General features: G+C 39.3%; 1 protein-coding gene across 8 annotated transcripts in view; it reads right to left on the bottom strand.

Annotated features, from left to right (window-relative positions):
* Positions 1-21,941, bottom strand: part of DHX40 (DEAH-box helicase 40) — a 46,889-nt gene that overhangs the window by 2,983 nt on the left and 21,965 nt on the right. For 3 of the 8 annotated variants that reach the window (XM_003131664.6, XM_084985021.1, XM_005668994.4), the window contains exons 11-16: positions 16,288-16,368; positions 15,524-15,681; positions 5,134-5,248; positions 4,259-4,367; positions 3,179-3,273; positions 197-266 (exon numbers count right to left, since the gene is read on the bottom strand). In XM_003131664.6, the coding sequence (XP_003131712.1) occupies positions 197-266; positions 3,179-3,273; positions 4,259-4,367; positions 5,134-5,248; positions 15,524-15,681; positions 16,288-16,368 (628 nt within the window). Of the gene's footprint in view, positions 1-196; positions 267-3,178; positions 3,274-4,258; positions 4,368-5,133; positions 5,249-12,441; positions 13,410-13,818; positions 15,682-16,287; positions 16,369-17,628; positions 18,539-19,344; positions 20,047-21,941 lie in introns of those variants that run through there. The other 5 variants (XR_014821277.1, XR_014821279.1, XR_014821278.1 and 2 more) reach the window with 4 other exon arrangements.

Raw genomic sequence — 21,941 nt, 5'->3', positions numbered from 1 at the left:
TGGAAACAATCTCACTAATATCGATGAGAATGCAGGTTCGATCCCTGGCCTCGTTCAGTGGGTTAAGAATCTGTTGTTGCCGTGGCTGTGGTGTAGGCTGGCAGCTATAGCTCCGATTCGACCCCTAGCCTGGGAACCTTCCTATGCCACAGGGGAGGCATTAAAAAGAAAAAAGAAATAATAATAAAGTACTTACTGCTGAGGAAGGATGAATGTGAACTGGGCTTCCACGCCCATCCATTGTGCAAAATGTTCTCCCAACAGATCTAAGAACCAAAAAACCAAAGGACAATGAAATAAGCAGAGCACAAACGATGAAAACTTATCATATGTTCTATTACAAAGAGCACTATAAGCAGCAGTTTATATTTATCCAACTGTCACTATAATTTCTCTACCAATTAATCTTAAAACTAATGTTACAGGAGTTCCCGTCGTGGCGCAGTGGTTAACGAATCCGACTAGGGACCATGAGGTTGCGGGTTCGGTCCCTGCCCTTGCTCAGTGGGTTAACGATCTGACGTTGCCGTGAGCTGTGGTGTAGGTTGCAGACACGGCTTGGATCCTGTGTTGCTGTGGCTCTGGCGTAGGCCGGTGGTTACAGCTCCGATTTGACCCCTAGCCTGGGAATCTCCATATGCCGTGGGAGCGGTCCAAAGAAATAGCAAAAAGACAAAACAAACAAACAAACAAACAAAAACTAATGTTACAACTTAGTCATTTTAGATAAACGGAGATATTTCTGGTTAGTAAGTAGTAATATTAATAGTATTGCATTTGTGCTTTAGAATTTCCAAAATGCCTTCATTATAAAGCCTCGAAACAACTTATGAGTTTAGAGAGCCAGCTTACTTTATTAAAACAGATTCAACTCAGGCCAGGGCTCAGTCCCTGGGCGGGGACAGTCAGGCAGCTAGCTTTCTCAAGGTCACAGAACTAATGCATGGTGAAAGCAAGTCCCAAACATAGGTCTTCTGACTTAAATACAGTATTCTTTACATTGTATTATGCTACATTGCTATTTTTAAAGGTATAAACAATTTTCACTATTCTAAAATGTGATGATTAGAACACCTCCTCTATAATTTTTCTAATTCATGTTTTTAACTTCAAATTCTTATCCCCTTCTATGCGTCCCCCACATAACTGTTTATACCCTGGCTCAATCATCACAACTGATTTCTTATGGAACTTTATGTATATTCCTATTATAACACAGGTCAGACTGAATTATGATTATTTGTCTACGTTATATATATATGTGTATATGTATGTACAGTACAAAATTGGACAGTACAAAAATCTTTTTTACTTGAACCATTTAAAAGTTGCAACCTTATGCCCCATTATCCTCAAATACTTGAATATGAATTTCCTACAATCAAGGATATTCTCCTACAACCATTATACAACCATCAAAACAGGGAATTAACCCTGATACATTATTAACATCTAATTCGCAGACCCCCCTGAAGTTTGATCAAATGTCTTAATAATATCCTTGACAGCGAAAGGATCCAGTTCAGAATCACGTATTGCCTTTACTTTTCACGGTCCCTTGAGTCTCCTTCATTCTGGAATACCCCCCTTGTCTTTCTTTGACCTTCATGATCTTGATACCTTTAGAGATTATAGGCTAGTTACTTTGTAGTATGTCTCTCTCTCTCTCTCTCTCTCTCTCTCTCTCTCTCTATATATATATATATATATATATATATATATATATATATATTTTGTCTTTTTAGGGCCACACCAGTGGCATATGGAGGTTCCCAGGCTAGGGGTCCAATTGGAGCTATAGCCACTGGCCACTGCCACAGCCACAACAACTCAGGATCCGAGCCACATCAGCTCATGGCAACGCCAGATCCTTAACTCACTGAGCGAGGCCAGGGATCGAACCTTTGTCCTCATGGATGCTAGTCAGATTCGTTTCCGCTGAGCCACGGACGGGAACTGCATGTCCCTCAACTTGATTTTGTCTGTTTTAGGATGATTGTATTCAAATTACAGATCTTTCCCACAAATATCACAGAAGTGATGCTGTGTTTACATTATATCCTATCAGGAGGAACATGATTTTGATTTGTTTCATTACTAATGCTATTCTCTTTGATTGCTTGATTTAGGTAACATCTGCCAGGCTTCTTCACTGAGAAATCACTTTTTCCCTTTTTAAATAACAAGAATTACAAGTACTCTTTACGAGCACAGAAGAGGTATTCAACTAGGTATATAATTCCATTTGTCGTTAAATTTCTAATTTACTCATTTGTTAATTTATAGGATTATAGACCCATGATTTCACATTTTATTCAGTGGGTTCTAGAATCCATTACTATTATTATTTATTGCGAAGCTCAAAACATCCCATCTTTCATAGGCTGGGACCTATTCAAGCTGGCTCCTGTGTACTTCTGACATGACTTCAACCTTCATTGATCACTTCTTGCTTGCTGGCAAAATTAAGATGTTTCAGGCTCATCTTGTACTTTCCCAGGCTTATTTCTCCAAAGAGCCCTGGGTCCTTCATGTGGCAGACGGCTGTTCTAAGTCAAGATCTGGGCACAAAGTATATTCATTGCTATTATACTGTCATTGCTCCTGGTCCATCTCACAGTTAGGTACATATGTATGTATTTATGCACGTACAAACATATATTATACATATACATAGTAAAACCTCTTTTTATTACCCTATCTATCTATCCAACTACATTAAAAACTGTAATACCTGCAACTCCAATCAACACAATTAATGAAAAGGGTCATTGTAACAGATGTCATCATAATCACAGAGCTTAAATCAAACTGTCAATCTTTAATATTAAATAGCTCAATATTGTCATCAAAAACAGTTGTATTTGGAGTTCCCATTGTGGCTCAGCAGTAATGAACCAACCAGTATCCATGAGGACGCAGGTTTGATCCCTGGACCCATTCAGTGGGTTAAGGATCCGGTGTTGCTGTGAACTGTGGTTTAAGTCACAGATGTGGCTCGGATCCTGTGTTGCTGTGGCTGTGGTGTAGGCTGGCAGCTGCAGCTGTGATTCAACCCCTAGCCTGGGAACATCCATATGCTATGGATGTGGCCCTAAAAAAGACAAAATTTTAAAAAAGCAAAAAACAAAAAAACAGTTGTATTTCTCTAACCATCTCTCAAGCTCTTAATGCTTACCTTCGAGCTACATTTTTGAAATAACCTGCACAAAGACATCTCCGCAGTACTTCATGTTTAGGGCCTTCAAAGGTCTCTCTTGGGAAGTCACTTTGCTATAGAAAGAATATATGAACAGTGGTAAATCTCACAGAACAGTTATTTGAAACAATCTTTTAGTTTTAAAAATCCCCATTTCTAAGGACTGGCCATTATGGAGTAAGAAAGACGAGATTTACCCCTCTGCTTGAAAAAATCAAAAAATGGACAAAACAAATGAAACTATTATTTCCAAAACACCAGATGTCAAGCAATAAGGGGCAGTGATCTCTGAGAAATAAAGAAGAAAAATAAATGAAGTAAAGCCCAACAATGGCCTCAGCTTACAGTCAACCTTGGGAGAGACTCTGGACCAAGGTGCAAGAAAGGAAAAACCTAAGGGGAACCTGAGTTAAAGTGACAGAGCTGAGGAAGTTCCCCTATAGTGGAGATGGTTAAGGATCCAGTGTTGCCGCAGCTGCAGCACAGGTGGCAATTGTGATGCAGGTTCGATCCCTGGCCTGGGAAATTCCACATGCCACGGATGTGGCCAAAAAAAGAGGGATGGAGCTGAGAATCCAGGAAAACCAGGATGGCTAGAATTCCTAGGCCAGAGTTCAGGAGAGAAGAGAACTGCAGAGAACTATGTCTAGATACTCATGTCGCAACAGAAGAAAGGGTGGGGGAAAAAACTGTAATTGCAATGTATACATCTAAGGATGACCTGACCCCCTTGCTGTACAGTGGGAAAATAAAAAAAAATAAAAAAAATAAATAAATAAAAAGAACTGCATAGAGAACTCTCCAGAGATTTGCTGACAGGCCTCAAGAGTTCAACAGCATACTGATTAGCATTATGTGAGGAAATTACCCAAGGCCAGGAAAAGAACCTCCCAAAAGTATAAGGGATAACACAGCTGGGTGTTCACACAGGGTTAGGAACAGTGCCTATTCCCACAAGCCATTCTAGAACACCTTAAAATACACACAATTTTGGGTAGAGTACTCAGACAGAGGGTCTTGCCAAAATGCTACTCAAGGAAAAATCATTATAGCAATCACCTGTTTAAGCTTCCTGATTAGTTCTCTAAGCTGAGCTTCAACACGAAATGCAGAAAATAAGCACCTCCAATGAATCCAATGTTTTTGGCACCATGAAGCTGGAGCTCCACTGCAAAACAAAAATACTGGTATCTCAAAAATATCTGCTGTAAGTGGAAGACAGTCTAACATTTTCATTTTTCTCTTCTTTTTTTTTTTAGGGCCACACTCTCGGCATATGGAAGTTCCCGGGCTAGGGGTTGAATTAGAGCTACAGCTGCCCGCTTAAACCACAGCCAGATCTGAGCCGTGTCTACGACCTACACCGCAGCTCACGGCAATGCCGGATCCTTAACCCACTGACTGAGGCCAGGGATCAAACCTGCATCCTCATAGATACCAGTCAGGTTTGTTACCCCTGAGCCACAACAGGAACTCCTAACATTCTTATTTTCATTACAAAACTAGAAGTCTATTAAGTAATCATCAGCTTTTTTATGAGATCCATCCAATTAATAAAAAAGCATTTTAAGGAATTTTAAAAAACAAATCAGTGTAGGTGCTGATTTACAAAATAATTTGTAAATGGGTTTCTTTTTATATGTGTAAGTATTAACAAATACTCAACCATTTTCTCATCTAAGCTACTTCTACAGAACCAAAATTCTATGAGGTCATTTTCAGGAAAGGTTTAGGAAGAGAAAAGAACCAACTGTTATGCAATAAATGACTACTAAGTCACAGTTACTTGACACAAATAAATCTCACCAATGTTCACAAAAATACCTTGAGGTCAGTATCATCCCCACTGAACCCATCTAAAGTCACACAGTATATATATATACTGCATCAATTGCAAACCAATACTTTCCATGCCAAAGAACTATCTCACATACCTTGATTTGCACTGTTCAAAGATGACAGCTAAGGTTGCAAAGTCATTAAATCCTCCAGCTTTAGCTGCCAGTTCTCGATGTCTCTGTTCTGCCTCCTTCTGGTACTCTGGATCAACTAAAATGACAATTGGAGAGGCAATTTACTTCTACTTTACATCAAGTGCCTATATTCAAGCTCATTAAACACTGCCTCATCCTCTGAGGTGGAATAAGGGAGATACTAACTCTTCGAGGTGGGTCTCTAACTATTCCCACAATTCCTTTTTTTCTTTAACTGCACTTTGGAGATTTAACCAGAATAGCAACATTACTTCTCCCAATCAATTTACCTTTAAATTAGTATCTGGGCAGTTTCCATCGTGGTGCAGCAGAAACAAATCTGACTAGGAATCATGAGGTTGCAGGTTCCATCCCTGGCCTCATTCAGTGGGTTAAGGATCCGGTGTTGCCATGAGCTGTGGTGTAGGTTGCAGACGCGGCTCGGATCTAGTGATGCTGTGGCTCTGGTGTAGGCCAGTAGCTATAGCTCCAATTAGACCCCTAGCCTGGGAACCTCCATATGCAGAAGGTGCAGCCCTGAAAAGACAAAAAATTAAAATAATAAAATAGTATTTGGAATTTATTTTTACTATAAGACTAACTCATGCTCTCAGTAAAAAAAAAAAAAAAAAAAATTACATAAAAGTTCAGCTTTCCTCACTTTGTCACACTACCCATAAACCAATCCTCAAGGCTAACCACTGTTAATTATTTAGTATGTGTCCTTCAAGATGTTTTCTATGCACAAACAAACACTGCGTATAGTGGTTTATTTTTACTTAAGTAGGATATACCTTCTGAAACTTTATTTATTTATTTATTTATTTTCTTTTTTTAGGGCCACACACACAGTACATGGAAGTTCCCAGGCTAGGGGATGAATCAGAGCTGCAGCTGCTGGCCTACACCACAGCCATAGCAACACCAGATCGGAGCTGCATCTACAACCTATACCACAGCTCACGGCAACACCAGATCCTTAACCCGCTGAGCAAGGCCAGGGATTGAACCTGCATCCTCATGGATACTAGTCGGCACATTACCGCTGAGCTGCAATGGGAACTCCCTGAAATTTCATTTATTTAATAATAACTTCATGTAAGTACACACAGAATTTTTCATTCTCAAACATACCTTCATTGTATTTCTCAAGGGTATAAGGAACATACATAATTTAACCAGCATCTATTTATCCAATTCCTTGTTATGGTCAATTAGGGTGATCATATATGCAGACTTGCCCTTTTTTAACTTTATCCTGAAGTATATCATGCATATAGAAAACTACACAGATCATAATGAACAGCTCAATGAATGTTCACACACATAACATACCAATGGCCCAACACTCAGATTGAGAACATCCCAGAACTCAGATTGAGAACTCAGATTGAGAACTCAGATTGAGAACTCAGATTGAGAACATCCCAGAGCCTTCTTTTTGCTCTGTCTGTTCCCCTCCACAAGGGTAAACATATGCAGATTTCTAACCCCACTGACGGGTTTTGCCTGTTTCTGAACTTTATATAAATGCACTTTATGAATCTGGCTTCTTCTGCTCAACCTTAGGTTTTTGAGATTTCTCTGTTACTGACTTTGACCCCATCTCACTCAAGAATGATGTGTTCTCACGGCCCAAGTTCCCCAGCACTTTACCCAGGCTCATCTTTCAGAGCCCCCACCTTTTTTTTTTTTTCCTAAAATTTCCTCGGCTTCTTCCTTCATTGTACAACATCAAACCACAATTCCTATTCCTCAGTATATGCACCATAGCCAGATTTAGCAGAGACACCATGTTGCCTGATTCCAGGGAGCAGCACTTACACAGACTACAATGTGAATCTGCAAAGCAGCAGTTCCTATTAGGAAGAAAGCAATCTGATTAAACAAAACATTCACGAAGATATAAAAGTCTTCTATCCTAGGTTTTAAACAGCTTGCACTATGTGACCTGGGTAACAACTGAAGGAAGCAACTAGAGACAAAGGGAGAGCAAAGGGAGAGCAGGACATACAAATGGCCCTGCCAAGGCAAAGATATAATGCCTATCTCTTGTACCAATCAGGGATATTGATTTTTAAGCCAAAATATCTAATTTCATGAACTCAAACACTTTGCCCAGAAGGTACTAATGCCAAAAGTCAAACTACACTAGACTCAAGCATCAACCCTGTCCTGGCTCCCAGCACTGAGCCTACCTATCAGTCAGAAGCTCCTACATCCTTGTACTGTGGTATTACCTGCTATACAAATGTAGAGTTCCAGCTGCCTCTGCGCTATAAAGCCTCAGAGAAGCATCCTATTATGGTGCAGTTCTTCCCTTCTCTGCCTCCGGCTGACCCTAGAAATGTTCAGTTTGGCTCTAATACACAGATGGCTTATCGTCTCTTATTAAAATGTCAGAATAACTACAATAAATTTCAGTGGATTACCAATTTTAAACTCAGTTTATATTGTGTGAAGATTAACTCTGCATGGTTAGTGTTGGATCTCTGTTCTTTAGAATAGCTACCTGCTCACACTTTATTATTTTTTAATTTTTTTTGTCTTTTTGCCATTTCTTGGGCCGCTCCCACGGCATATGGAGGTTCCCAGGCTAGGGGTCTAATCGGAGCTGTAGCTGAGCCTATGCCAGAGCCACAGCAACGCGGGATCTGAGCCTCATCTGCAACCTACACCACAGGTCATGGCAACTCCGGATCCTTAACCCACTGAGCAAGGGCAGGGATCAAACCCGCAACCTCATGGTTCCCAGTCGGATTCGTTAACCACTGTGGCACGATGGGAACCCCCCAGCTCACACTTTAAAAAATGCAGAGGGAGTTCCTGGGTGGCTCAGCAGGTTAAGGACCTGGCCTTGTCACTGCTGTGGCATGGGTTTGATCCCCGGCCTGGGAACTTCTGCATGCTGCAGATGCGGCCAAAACAAAAACAAAACAAAACCAAAAGCAAACAAACAAAAAAAACCCACAAAAATTGTAGAGAGCACACTGCTTTTTCTGGCTTTTTCACATTGCTACAACTTTCTTTGTCTCTCTCTCTTCCTATTATTCTCAAAGTCAAGGGAAAACATAGAACATATATATATATATATATTTTGATTTTATTTATTTATTTATTTATTTATTTTTGTCTTTTTGCTATTTCTTGGGCCGCTCCCGCGGCATATGGAGGTTCCCAGGCTAGGGGTCCGATCGGAGCTGTAGCCACCCGCCTACGCCAGAGCCACAGCAACGCAGGATCCGAGCTGCGTCTGCAGCCTATACCACAGCTCACGGCAACGCCGGATCGTTAACCCACTGAGCAAGGGCAGGGATCAAACCCGCAACCTCATGGTTCCTAGTCAGATTCGTTAACCACTGCGCCACGACAGGAACTCCAGAACATATTTTTGTTCCTTTTCCTTAACTCTTCCCTCAAAAATAACCCAATTAATTAAAATTAAAACTGACAGAAGTCCCACAGTAAATTCAGGGTTTGTAGAGGAAAGTCAAAAACCGTATCACACACAGTTCCTACAATCTCAGCAAGTTTATTCTCTGACTAAACAGTAGTTTGACTCTCCATCTTTAATTAGTTTCCCAGTAGAGTTGTCATTTTCTGTACTATTTTTCCCCAGATGAAATTCTATTACCAGTTTTACCTCATGCAAATAGGTAGATGCTACTGAAGCAAAACTATAAATAAGAAGCTGAAGCAGCAAAACAAGGCTGTATCAGCTGAACTTCTCCCTTTGGGAAGATAATTCCATACTTTTCCATAGAATAATCAGAAAACAAACTATTACACAGAAAGGGTTTCAATAACTACATTCTCAGAGCTGAAGGAGGGGGACAAGGCTGTAGGTATCATATACACAAAAAGTACCATTTATTTCTAAAAGTATTACTGCTAAAATAATTAAAATTTTTACAACTGGAGTTCCTGCTTTGGTGCAGTGGATTAAGGATCTGGCAGTGCCACAGCTGTGGCGAAGGTCACAGCTGAAGCTCAGATTCAGTCCCTGGCCTGGGAACTTCCACATGCTGTGGGTGCAGCCAAAAACCAAAATTAAAAAAATAAATAAATAAATAAAACAAAACCAATACAATGTTATTTTAAATCTGTTCCATTTTAAGGCAACACTGTTTACCATCTACTAACATTTAAGAGCTCTCACTCTACTGTCTGACTTTCAAAGCAATTATCTATACTAGCGGACATTGAGTAGCCAGTTTACTATAGCAAAAGAGAGATTACTAAATATGTCAACAGTATCATCATTTTGATGTTTAAAACCTTTATTCAATGTTAGATCTGAAGATATGAGCCAGTTTTTTACCAATAAGCGTATAATAAACTAAATTAGGTAATCTACAATGACTAAGACCCATGTCCAAAAGGACTGCTTATATAAAGACTACATATGCACTTGGACAGCCAATATATATTTTGGGGTGGAACGATACCTCAGTAAGTCACATGCTCAAAAACTGAAGCTGCATTTTGTAGTGGTTGAAGTTCTTGACGATCCCAGTTTAAAAATTAAGCCTAGGTCATACATGTATATAAAGCAAGAGAATCTCTCTAAGTATGAATAATAAACTGGTAGCAATTGTTGCCTCAGGGAATCAGACCTGGGTGATGTCGAGGAATGTCGCTGCCAAGGTGCCTAACTATGGAGATCAAACTATGGAGCAATTTATGCCCCAGGGCACTGTCTAAAACTAAGATTAATCAGTTGGTACTCCGTGGAGACTAACAGCTTGGTGTAAATACCTATACAGACACTCCAGCAAAAATTAAGGCAGACCAGCCAAACTTTTGAAATTTTGTTTTTGTTTTTTAGTCTCTTTAGGGCCGCACCCACAGCATATGGAAGTTCCTAGGCCAGGGGTCGAATCAGAGCTGCAGCTGCCAGTCTAAACCATAGCTGCAGCAATATGGGATTTGAGCCACATCTGCCACCCACACCAGAGCTCACGGCAATGAGGTAACCCCCCCACCCCGTACCCCCACAGCGAGGCCAGGGACCAAACCTACATCCTCATGGATACTAGTCAGGTTCGTTATCTGCTGAGCCACAACAGGAACTCCTGCTCATCCATTCTAAATGTAATAGTTTGCAGCTACAAACCCCAAGCTCCCAGTCCATCACACTTCCCCCTGCTTATTGTACATTTTAACTTCAGCAGTTAGCACTGACTGGTCAGAGGTTGTTCCTAAGCCCCTTAAACCACTAATGTTTGTACTCTTTACTGCTGGATCTATGTTGTGAGATTTGGAGACTATTTCCACAGTTCAGGAAGTTTATGAGTTTGTGTTAGGTTCAGCCAAAGACCAGAGGCTCAGATGTTCCCCCTCCTTTTGCTTCTCAGAAGGTACAAACTTGGGCATCTGCATAGTCTTCCAGAATATCAGGACAACTCTGGTTGTTGCAAGTTTCTCTGATATGTGAAATGTTTGGTCTCATTTATGACAAACCCAGAGCTAACATCATACTCAGTGGCAAAAAGCTGAAAGCCTCTCCTCTAAAATCAGGAAATAGAAAAGGATACCCACTCTAGCCACTTCTATTTAACATAGTATTGGAAGTCTGAACCCAGCAGTCACGCAAGAAAAGGAAATAAAAGGCATTCAAATTGTAAAAGAAGTAAAACTGTCACTATTTGCAGATTACATGATACTATACATAGAAAACCTTAAAGTAGCCACCAAAAAATTATTAGAATAGATGAATTCAGTGAAGTTGCAGGATAAAAGATTAATATTTAGAAATCTATTGCTTTTCTACACACTAATAATGAACTATCAGAAAGAGAAAGTAAGAAAGTAATACATTTTAAATTGTATCAAAAAGAATAAAATACTTAGGAAGATGATATAAAAAAAAGGAAAGATATCTTGTGTTCCTTGGTTGGAAGAATTAATATTGTTGAAATATCCACACTACTTAAAGCAGTCAATGGGTTTAATGGACTCCCCATCAAAATACCTTTGATATTTTCTGGACAGATCTGGAACAAATTGTCCTAAAATTTATACAGAACCACAAAAGACCCTGAACTGCCAAAGCAATCTCGAGAAAAAAATAACTAAGCTTGAGGTATCACACTCCCTGACTTTAGAGTATACTACAAAGTAATCAAAACAGCACGGTACTGGCACAAAAACAGACACATAGATCAATGGAAGAGAACAGAGCGCCCAGAAATAAACTTATGATCAATTAATCTACAACAAAAGAGGCTAGAATATACAATAGAGAAAACGCAGTTTCTTCAATAAATGGTGCTGGGAAAAGTAGACAGCTACATACATTGAGAATGTATGAAAAAGAATATCAAAAATGAAATGAGAACATTTTCTCAAACCCTATATAAAAATAAACTCAAAATGGATTAAAGATCTTTCAAAAAAAAAAAAAAAAAGGAGTTCCAGTTGTGGCGCAGTGGTTAACGAATCCAACTAGGAACCATGAGGTTGCGGGTTCGATCCCTGCCCTTGCTCAGTGGGTTAAAGATCCGGCATTGCTGTGACCTGTGGTGTAGGTCGCAGATACGGCTTGGATCTGGTGTTGCTGTGGCTCTGGTGTAGGCAGGCGGCTACAGCTCCGATTAGACCCCTAGCCTGGGAACCTCCATATGCCACGGGAGCGGCCCAAGAAATGGCAAAAAAAAAAAAAAAAAAAAAAATCTTTCAAACCTCAGGAGTTCCCATTGTGGCTCACTGGGTTAAGAACTTGACTAGTATCCATGAAGATGTGGGTTTGATCCCTGGCCTGGCTCAGTAGGTTAAGATACGATGTTGCCATGGGCTGTGGTGTAGGTCATAGATGTGGCTCTGATCCTGAATATTTCACAAAATTCACTGATTCACTTATGATTTATACTTTTCACTACATGCAAAAAATTTTTTTTTTGGCTGCACCCACTGCACACAGAAGTTCCTGGGCCAGGGACAGAACCTAAGCCACAATAACAATGCTGGATCCTCAACCCACTGAGTCACCAGGGAGCTCCTGTAAGCAAATATTGAACTCTAGTTATATAGGGCTACCTTTCACAATGGATAGCTTAGCAATTCTTTTTTGGGTCTTTTTAGGGCAGCACCCATGGCATATGGAGGTTCCCAGGGTCAAATCAGAGCTGCAGCTGCCAGCCTATGCATCATAGCAATGCCAGATCAGAGCCACTTATTTACTGCACATAGTAGTATCTTACTAGGAAAAAAACACTGCAATTAGGGGTATCACTAAGTCAAAATTCTGACACAAAATATACTGCAATCTTTTTTTTTTTTTCTTTTTAGGGTTGCACCTGTTGCATATGGAAGTTCTTGGACTAGGGGTTGAATCAGAGCTGCAGCTGTAGCCCTACACCACAGCCACAGTAACACTAGATCTGAGCCGCATCTTCGAACTACACCACAGCTTGTGGTAAAGCCGGATCCTTAACTTACTGAACAAGGACAGGGATGGAACCTGTATCCTCATGGATATTAGCTGGATTCTTAACCCACAGGGCCACAATAGGAACTCCTACATTGCAATCTATTTGGGATAGGCAGCACACTGATTAAACTACAGAGTATTTTTATAGAAAAACATATCCTCCGTTATAATTATTGCAATAATAAACCAATCTGGACCCAACACTCGCAGCTATAAAGGGATATGGCCAGTGAGATAGGATACTATTGTTAGTCTTGGCTACAAGCAAGATACATCATCTACTCAGAAGATCCTTGAAAAAAAAACTGTGCCATCCCACCCCCCACCAATTAGAAGAAAACAAAGTTGATATGTGATGAACTAAGTTGTGTCCCATACTGACACACCAAGAAAGGAAAGAAGCAGAGGTCTAAAGACATGGAAACCTCAAAACAATTCTCGAAGGGTACAAGGGCTGACCTACCATTTCTTTTGATTGTAGGGGGGAAAAAGGTTAATACATTACTAATGTACTATAACAGGGCAAAGTTCACCATATTATCCTCCTTTAAAGTGAAAGGAAATTAACACTCAGCCAGAAACATTATATACTCCCTATTTCAAAAAACTAAGTTAAAGAGTAACAAAATGGGAGTTCCCATTGTGGCTCAGTGGGTTAAGAACCTGGTGGAATACCCATGAGGATGGAGGTTCGATCCCTGGCTTTGCTTAGTGGGTTAAGGATCTGGTGTTGACTTAAGTTGCAGCATAGGTTCCAGATGTGGCTCAGATCTGGTATTGCTGTGGATGTGGCATAGGCTGACAGCTACAACTCCGATTCGATCCCTAGCCTGGGAACTTCCATATGCTGCAGGTATGGCGCTAGAAAGAAAAAAAAAAAAGAGTAGCAAAATTTTAAAAATTATTCACCTTTAGTTTCATGCCCCATATAACTAAAAATATGGTAATCAAAAAATGTTCAATAATTTTAAAAAATGTTCAGTGAATTGTTGGAGATCTAAATAAACTGATATTCCATATACACAAATAGGAAGACAACACTGATGTCAATTCTTTCCAGTTTGATCTATAGATTCAACATAGTATCAATTAAAGTCTCAGAATCTTTTTTCTTTTTTTTTTTTTTTAATATTTTTTGTCTCTTTAGGGCCACAGCACATGGAGGTTGCCAGGCTAGGGATCGATTTGGAGCTGTAGCTGCCAGCCTATGCTACAGCAACAGCAACGCATGGTCTGAGCCATGTCTGCGACCTACACCACAGTTCATGGCAACACCAGGATCCTTAACCCACTAAGAGAGGCCAGGGATCGAAACTGTATCCACATGGATGCTAGTTGGGCTCATTAACTGCTGAGCCACAATGGGAACTCCTCAGAAAGTTATTTTGTGATTATCAACAAACTGGTTTTGAAGTTTATAGAGAAAGAGAAAGGACCCAGAATAATCAAAACAATGTTGAAGGAGAAGAACAAAGCTGGAGAAATGACCCTATCCAGGTTTAAGAGTTACTATAAAGCTTCAATCATTAAGACAGTGTGGTACTGACAGAAGAAAAAACAGACTGATGGTATAGAATACAGGGCCCAGAAATAGACCCACACAAATTTAGTCAAATGATCTCTGACAAAGGAGCAAAGGAATTACAATGGGAAAAGGAATCTTGAACACATGGGGCTAGAAAAAAAGGACATCAACTCCTAGAAAATGACATAGGAGAAAATCTAGATGAACCTGGGTATGGTGATAACTTTTCAGAAGTCACCAAGGCATGATCCATGAAAGGAATAACGGATAAGGTGGACTTCATTAAAATTAAAAACTTTTGCTCTGTGAAAGACAATGTCAAGAGAATGAGAAAATAAGTCAGACTGAGAGAAAACATTTGCAAAGGACATCTGATAAAGAACTCTTGCCCAAAACATACATGAACTCAATGATAAGAAAACAAACAACCAGATTTTAAAAAGACTGGAACAGATATCTCACCAAAGGAGACATATAAATGGCAATGAGTATATGAAAAGATGGTCATAAACATCATATGTCATCAGGGATTTGCAAATTTAAAACAATGAAAAATCACCACATACCTATTAGAATGGCCAAAATCCAAAACACGGACAACACCAAAAGCTGATGAGGATGTGGAGCAACAGGAATCTCAGAAAGTTACTTCCCATTGCTGGTGGGAATGCAAAATGGTGCAGACACTTTGGAAGACAGTTTGGTAGTTTCTTACATATCTAGACATACTCTTATCACACAGTTAACAGTGAGTTGAAAATCAATGTTCACACAAAAACCTGCACACAAATGTGTAGAGTATCTTTACCCACAACTGTCCAAACTTGAAAGCAATCAAGATGTCCTTCAATAGGTGAATGGATAAACAAATTCCACACAATGGAAAATTATTCAGCAATAGAAAGAAATGAGCTATCACGCCACAAAATGGCATGGAGGAACCTTAAATGCACACTTCTAAGTTAAGGAAGTCAATCTGAAAAGGCTACAAATTGTATGATTCCAATATATAGCATTCTGGAAAAAGGCAAAACTAGGGAGACAGTAAAAAGATCAGTGGTTGCTAAGGGTTTGGGCAAAGGGATGTAGGAATGTAAGTGGAGCAGAGGAAATGTTTAGGACAGTGAAATTATTCTGCACTATACACTGATGGTGAATATATGTCATTATAGATTTGTGAAACCCCAAGAATTTACAACACAGTGATCCCTTATTTAATAATAAAGTATCAATACTGGCCATCGATTGTAACAGAGGTACCACACTCAGGAAAGATATTAATAAGAAGGAAAATTGTGTGTGTTTGCACTTTCCCTCAATTTTTCTATAAATCTAAAACTGCTCTAAAAATAAAAATCTATTAATTAAAAAAACCTCATCAATAAACCTCTTACCAGGTCTAATGAAGACATTTTCCACAGACAACATTGCTGCTATTGGAAGTAATAGATCTTCACAGTCCAGAGAAGCAGCCTTTATTACTGCACATGTCAGATGTGGAGGGAGAGGAAACTCTACCATAGACAAACCCAATCTGGTCACATGGCCACTCCTTAATAGAAAGAAAAAGTTCTTAAGTCTTCCTACCTTAGGAGAGTAAAAATGAAATGTTCATCATTCAGAATAAGTCAGATATAATTTAGATTATTTTAAATCACCTCCAGAAATTCAATTCAGTATAAGAAATGATACACTGTGCTTGCTGATAAGAGAAATATAAAGATGATAAATTTCTTGTTGTCAAGGGCCTATATATATCCAAAAAACCAAACAACGAGGCAGGATAAAATAGTATAATAAAAGACACAGAAGCATGGAAGATGTCCTTAGAGAAATGAGACAATGATAATTACCAAATCTTTTCCCATCACGCAATCATAAGAACAAGGACTCTGGCTCTCTTATCATTTTGGTGTACCCAGCACAATGCCTGGCACTGAAATGGTACTCAGAAATTACTTGTTAAATGATACTAACATTAAACAAAATTAGTTTTATGGTACAATCTCAGAATTGTGGTGAAGAAAGACTGAGGATAAATTCTGATTTCAGGTAAAGCAATCGAGTTAATTCAAACGAATCACTTTCTGATAAAGGAAAGTATCAAGAACCCTGTTTTCAAAAGATACTAACACCTATTATGCTTGATTTTTTTTACCTGTCAATAGCATCACACTGGTAAAGTTGTTTAAGAGCTTCCAAAATAAGTCTCTCATTAGGTGGATCCAAATAGGGAAACCTGTATGTTTAAATGAGATATAAAATGAGATACCGTTTCTTGAACATGGTTAAGATTTCATATAGACTTGAAAATTATTTTAAAAGGTTTTACTTCTATTTTTCAAGTCTTTCTTTTTCTTTTTTTTTAAGCATCTATGATCATGATCAGCATTTAGCAAAGGAGGAAATATTTTTTTCTGAATTACACTCTTCAATTTAATTCAAGAAGTCCTTTTTCATTCCTCCCTACTTATCTTAACCCTCCTCTGTTCGTAAAGCCAATATCATCTACTCTGCTCTATAGTGTATAATTTTTTTTACAATTTTATAAAACTGTTTAGAAAAATTAACTGAAAGTGATTAAAATTACAAATTATTTAATAGTACCTCAAAATGGTTTTTGATAAAATGAGAAATCAATCAATTTTACAATTTGTTTTTATTGTATTTATGTATATGTATGTACTTATTTTTTCCCAAACTATCTGCAAATAACTTGCAAATATAATGTCAATTCACCCCCAAAATATTTCAGCATGCATCCTATGAAAATAAGGACCTTCTCTTTACATACCGCAATATCATTAATGAACATTAGACAATTAATAATAGTCACAAAGGACAGCGGAGTGGCATATAACCAAGGGTGAACATATATGTCATCCATAAGAACAATAATTACTTAATATTATGTGCACTGAATGATTTTTTTCCAGCATTAGTCTCTTTTGGCCATGCCCACAGCATGCATAAGTTCCTGAGCCAGGGATTGAACCCTTGCCACAGAAGTAACCCAAGCCACAGGAGAAACAATGTCAGATCCTTAACCCACTGAGCCGAAAGGGAACTCCAACAGCATTAGTCTTGAGGTGATCAATAATCTACTCCAATGTCTCACCCTGAAAAAGCTCCAGCAGAAGACAAAGGGTCCAATATCTTACACAAAAGTCCATTCCAGGATCGACAGCTCTATTTAAAAAACAAGGAAGTTCCCATAAGGCACAGCAGGTTAAGGATTTGGCTTTGCTGTGGCACCACAGGTTGCAATTTGGAGCAGGTTCAATCCCTGCCCCAGGAACTTCCACATGCTGCAGTCGCAGCTTAAAAAAAAAAAAAAGCTGTTCTAGTTTGGGGAGTTCCTGTTGTGGCTCAGTGGTAATGAACCCGACTAGTATCCATGAAGATGCAGGTTTCATCCCTGGCCTAGATCTGGCATTGCCATGAGTTGCAGTGTAGGTCACAGACGCAGCTCAGATCCCTCATTGCTGTGGCTGTGGCCCAGGCCCAATTCGACCCCCTCCCCTGAGAACTTCCATATGCCTCAGGTGTGGCTCTTAAAAGAAAAATAAATAAATAAATAAGAATAAACAAAAAATCTGGTGGACTGTTCTACAGTAAGCTTCCTACAACTTGTACCAAAAAGTTCTGGTATCTGCTAGAGCAAGAGTTGGCAAGCACCTTCCAAGGTTTTGCAGGCCATACGGTCTCTGTCATATGCCCCACTCTGCTTCTGAAGCAAAAGCAGCCATACATAAAAGAATGGGCATGGCTGTGTTCCAATAAAATTTTATTTATAAAAAGTCAGTGAGCCTGGACTAAATTTTGTAACCCCTGTCCTAGAGCGATACCAAACTAAGCAGCTTCCTCTTCTAGAAAAAAAGCCTTTTCATATTTGTAAACACTACAATTATTTCTCTCTTTTGATAATACCAATGACCAATTCTGTCATAAATTTCTTGTATTATTTAGTTTCTAAGAGATCTACTATATCTAATTACTATTTTTTAGAAACTCTAGTTTTTCAAACTCCTCATAAAACGTGATAACATCAAAACTGAACTCCAAATGCAGAGTGGCCAACACAGAACAGGAACGCCATACCCAGTCATCTAGACACGCAGTCTATTAACATCACCAAAGTCTATGCCACTGGGATTTTTTAAATTGTTTTTCAGACAGAATAAGAATTGCAAGCTCTTATTACGTTTGTGGTGATCTGGTAATTTCAGATCCTTTCCACACTGAATTTCCTTAATGTGCAACCAATACTTAGAGATTTAAGATGTACACTTTCAGACTTTTATCTTTTTTTTTTTTTTTTTTTGTCTTTTTGTCTTTTTTGTCTTTTGTTGTTGTTGTTGTTGTTGCTGTTTCTTGGGCCGCTCCCGCGGCATATGGAGATTCCCAGGCTAGGGGTTGAATCAGAGCTGTAGCCACCGGCCTATGCCAGAGCCACAGCAATGCGGGATCCGAGCAGCATCTGCAACCTACACCACAGCTCACGGCAACGTGGATCATTAACCCACTGAGCAAGGGCAGGGACCAAACCCGCAACCTCATGGTTCCTAGTCGGATTCATTAACCACTGCGCCACGACGGGAACTCCTAGACTTTTATCTTGCTAATTTTTGTCGAGGCTCTGGCTTGTTCAGACCATTCCAAATCTTAGTTTTTTTAATCTACCCATTAGATGGAAGATATTTTCAAAAAGTCTGGTAATCATGACTTCAATATCTTTCTTTAGTATTTTCATTAAAAATGCTTATCAGGAAAGAGTAAAATTCAGCATACTACCAGTAAAACCTCCATTTAGGCCACACCAAGTAAATTAATCAATACTTTCAGGATGTGGCTATTCAGCAACTATACCCTATTTCGGCAGTATGTCACATCTTTATTCACAAAGATCTCAAATGTAATCTTGTTAAATATTGTCTTGAGAACAAGAGACATTAGCTTATCGAATGATAATTCAATAAATTCTTGTGGGAGTTCCCATCGTGGCTCAGTGGTTAATGAATCCAACTAGGAACCATGAGGTGGCAGGTTCGATCCCTGGCCTCACTCAGTGGGTTAAGGATCTGGTGTTGCCGTGAGCTGTGGTGTAGGTTGCAGACAGCTCGGATGTGGCATTGCTGTGGCTGTGGTACAGGTCGGCAGCTACCACTCCGATTAGACCCCTAGCCTGAGAACCTCCATATGCCAAGAGTCCCGCCCTGAAAAGGCAAAAAACCAAAAAACAAAACAAAACAAAACAAAACAAAAAAACAAAAAAATAAAAAAACAAAAAAACTGGAAAGGAAATGGTTTATAATGATATATTCTTTGTGAACCATTTTGATTCATACTGATTAGTATAAATCACTCTTATATTTTCTTAAACCATTTCCCAATAAACCATACTAGAATTTGCTAAGAATCAATGTCAAGCTTACTGGGCAGTTGTTTCCATAACCTGCCCTTTCCATAAATGGAAAAATTAAGACATTCGCGTTTCTCACAATTTCCTGGTAACCTGTTCTGCATAATTTCTCATAGATGACCCACAATATCTCTGACACTATATCTGCGAGTTCCTTCAGTACCATGGAAATAATGTCTAAAACTTCAAGACAAACGCATTTATGGTCATTAGGTTTTCTCTCATTATTTCCTAATCCATATTAGTCATCAATTCCTTCTTATCTAGACTTGTTCTTATCTTTCCAGTTTTAAAATCATTCTTAATGGAAGAGAAAGGGGAAGCAAAACAGTAACTGAAAAGTTCCATTTTCTTTCTGTCATCTATGAATACTATACCGTCTATCCCCAATTCTGGTTCTATCTGTCCATATTCTACACACTTTTTTTTTTCTTTCCCTTCAACTTTGGCTGCCCAGCAGCACATGGAGCTCCTGGGCCAGGGATCAGATCCAAGCTGCAGTTGAGACCTAAGCCACAGCTGCAGCAACACCAGATCCTATTAACCCACTGTGCAGAGCCAAGGATCAAACCCTCATCCCAGTGCTCACAAGATGCTGCCACTCCTATTGTGCCACAGTGGGAACTCTCATATTCTACATACATCTTAAAAAGAGGGGGGATACAACATGATAAATATAATTAACATTGTCATGTGTTATATATGAGTTTTAAAACTTTAGAAAAATAACTCAGTGCAAGTGATATTAAGTATATTCAATTTATTGGTCCTAATTTTCTCTTCTTTTCTTTCTTTTTTTTTTTTTTTTTTTGTTTTTGCTTTTTAGGGCTGCAAGCAAGGCATAAGGAGGTTCCCAGGCTAGGGGTCTAATCGGAGATACAGCTGCTGGCCTACACCACAGCCACAGCAACACGGGATCCGAGCCACATCTGTGACCTATACCACAGCTCACAGCAACACCAGATCTTTTACCCACTGAGTGAGGCCAGAGATAGAACCCACAACCTCAAGGTTCCTAGTCGGATTCCTTTCTGCTGCACCATGACAGGAACTCCTGCTCCTATTTTTCTAACTTATATTTATTCTTTTGTGTGTGTGTGTGTTTTGTCTTTTTCTAGGACCACACTGGCGGCATTGGAGATTCCCAGGATAGGGGTCAAATCAGAGCTGTAGCCTACGCCACAGCCACAGCAACTTGGGATCCGAGCTGAATCTGCAACCTACACCACAGCTCACGGCAATGCCGGATCGTTAACCCACTGAGCAAGGTCAGGGATCGAACCCTCAACCTCACGGTTCCTAGTCAGATTCGTTAACCACTGAGCCACAACGGGTTATATGCTGGTTATATGCTGCTGTTATAAATATTATTTTTAAATTTGGGTTCATCTGTTTGGCCATTTAGATTTCTTTAAATGGCTTTTCTTTCTCATTGGTAACATATATGATTATAGTTCGAATTTCATATATTTGTTCTACTTTTTCTAGGATTTATATTCTCATCTAGAAAATCCCTAGTCTTATGATAATAACTATCAGAAAATATTTAAATGGCTTTTCAAGAGTATGTAATACATTTGGATGTACTTAGCAATTACTTCCTTTCTTATACTGAATTTAAAGAATGTATAGTCACCTTCTCCCAAGGTTTCTGACACTTTTATATTCTCTGACAATTAAGGCCAAAATCTACACCAAGACAGTTCTGGAGTTCCCACTGTGGTACAATGGGATTGGCTGCATCTTGGGAGTGCTGGGATGTGGGTTCGATCCCCGACCTGGCACAGTGGGTTAAAGATCTGGTGTTGCCACAGTTTCGGCTTAGGTAGCAACTGCAGCTTGGATCTGATCCCTGACCTACGAACTCCATATGCCTCGGGGTAGCCGAAAAAGGAAAAAAAAAAAAGAACAAGACAGTACTTTCTTTCATTATTTACTCTATCCCGTATAATATGGAATTTCAAGCCCCTACAATATTCTATCCTATACTAATTAATTATACAGTTGAACATTTAACTAACTTAACAGTTTTTCTATTCTTTGCTTCATTTATCTGAATCTTGTTTCCCCATTATAATTTAAGCTTAGTGAAAGCCAAAACCTACTAAAGAGTATTAATCCGTCTCTCGTAGTACTTTGTACCATGCTGGCCATTCCAAAGATGCTACCAGGAGCTCCTGTTGTGAATCAGCAAGTTAAGAAACTGACTAGTATCCTGAAGATACAGGTCCGATCCCTGGCCTTGCTTAGTAGGTTAAAGGATCTGGCATTGCAGCAAGCTGAGGTATATGTCACAGTCGTGGCTTGGATCCTGCTTTGCTGTAGCTGGGGTGTGGGCCGGTAGCTGCAGCTCCAAGTCAACCCCTAACCCAGAAACCTCCATATGCCAT

This window comes from Sus scrofa, chromosome 12 (genome assembly GCF_054392235.1).
Source record: "Sus scrofa isolate SSC_HxYL_T2T_F1_AM1 chromosome 12, Sscrofa_HxYL_maternal_Yorkshire_Landrace_v2.0, whole genome shotgun sequence".
NCBI lineage: Eukaryota > Metazoa > Chordata > Mammalia > Artiodactyla > Suidae > Sus > Sus scrofa.
Note: the sequence above shows the minus strand (reverse complement) of the source record. Positions and strands in the feature narration are given on the sequence as shown.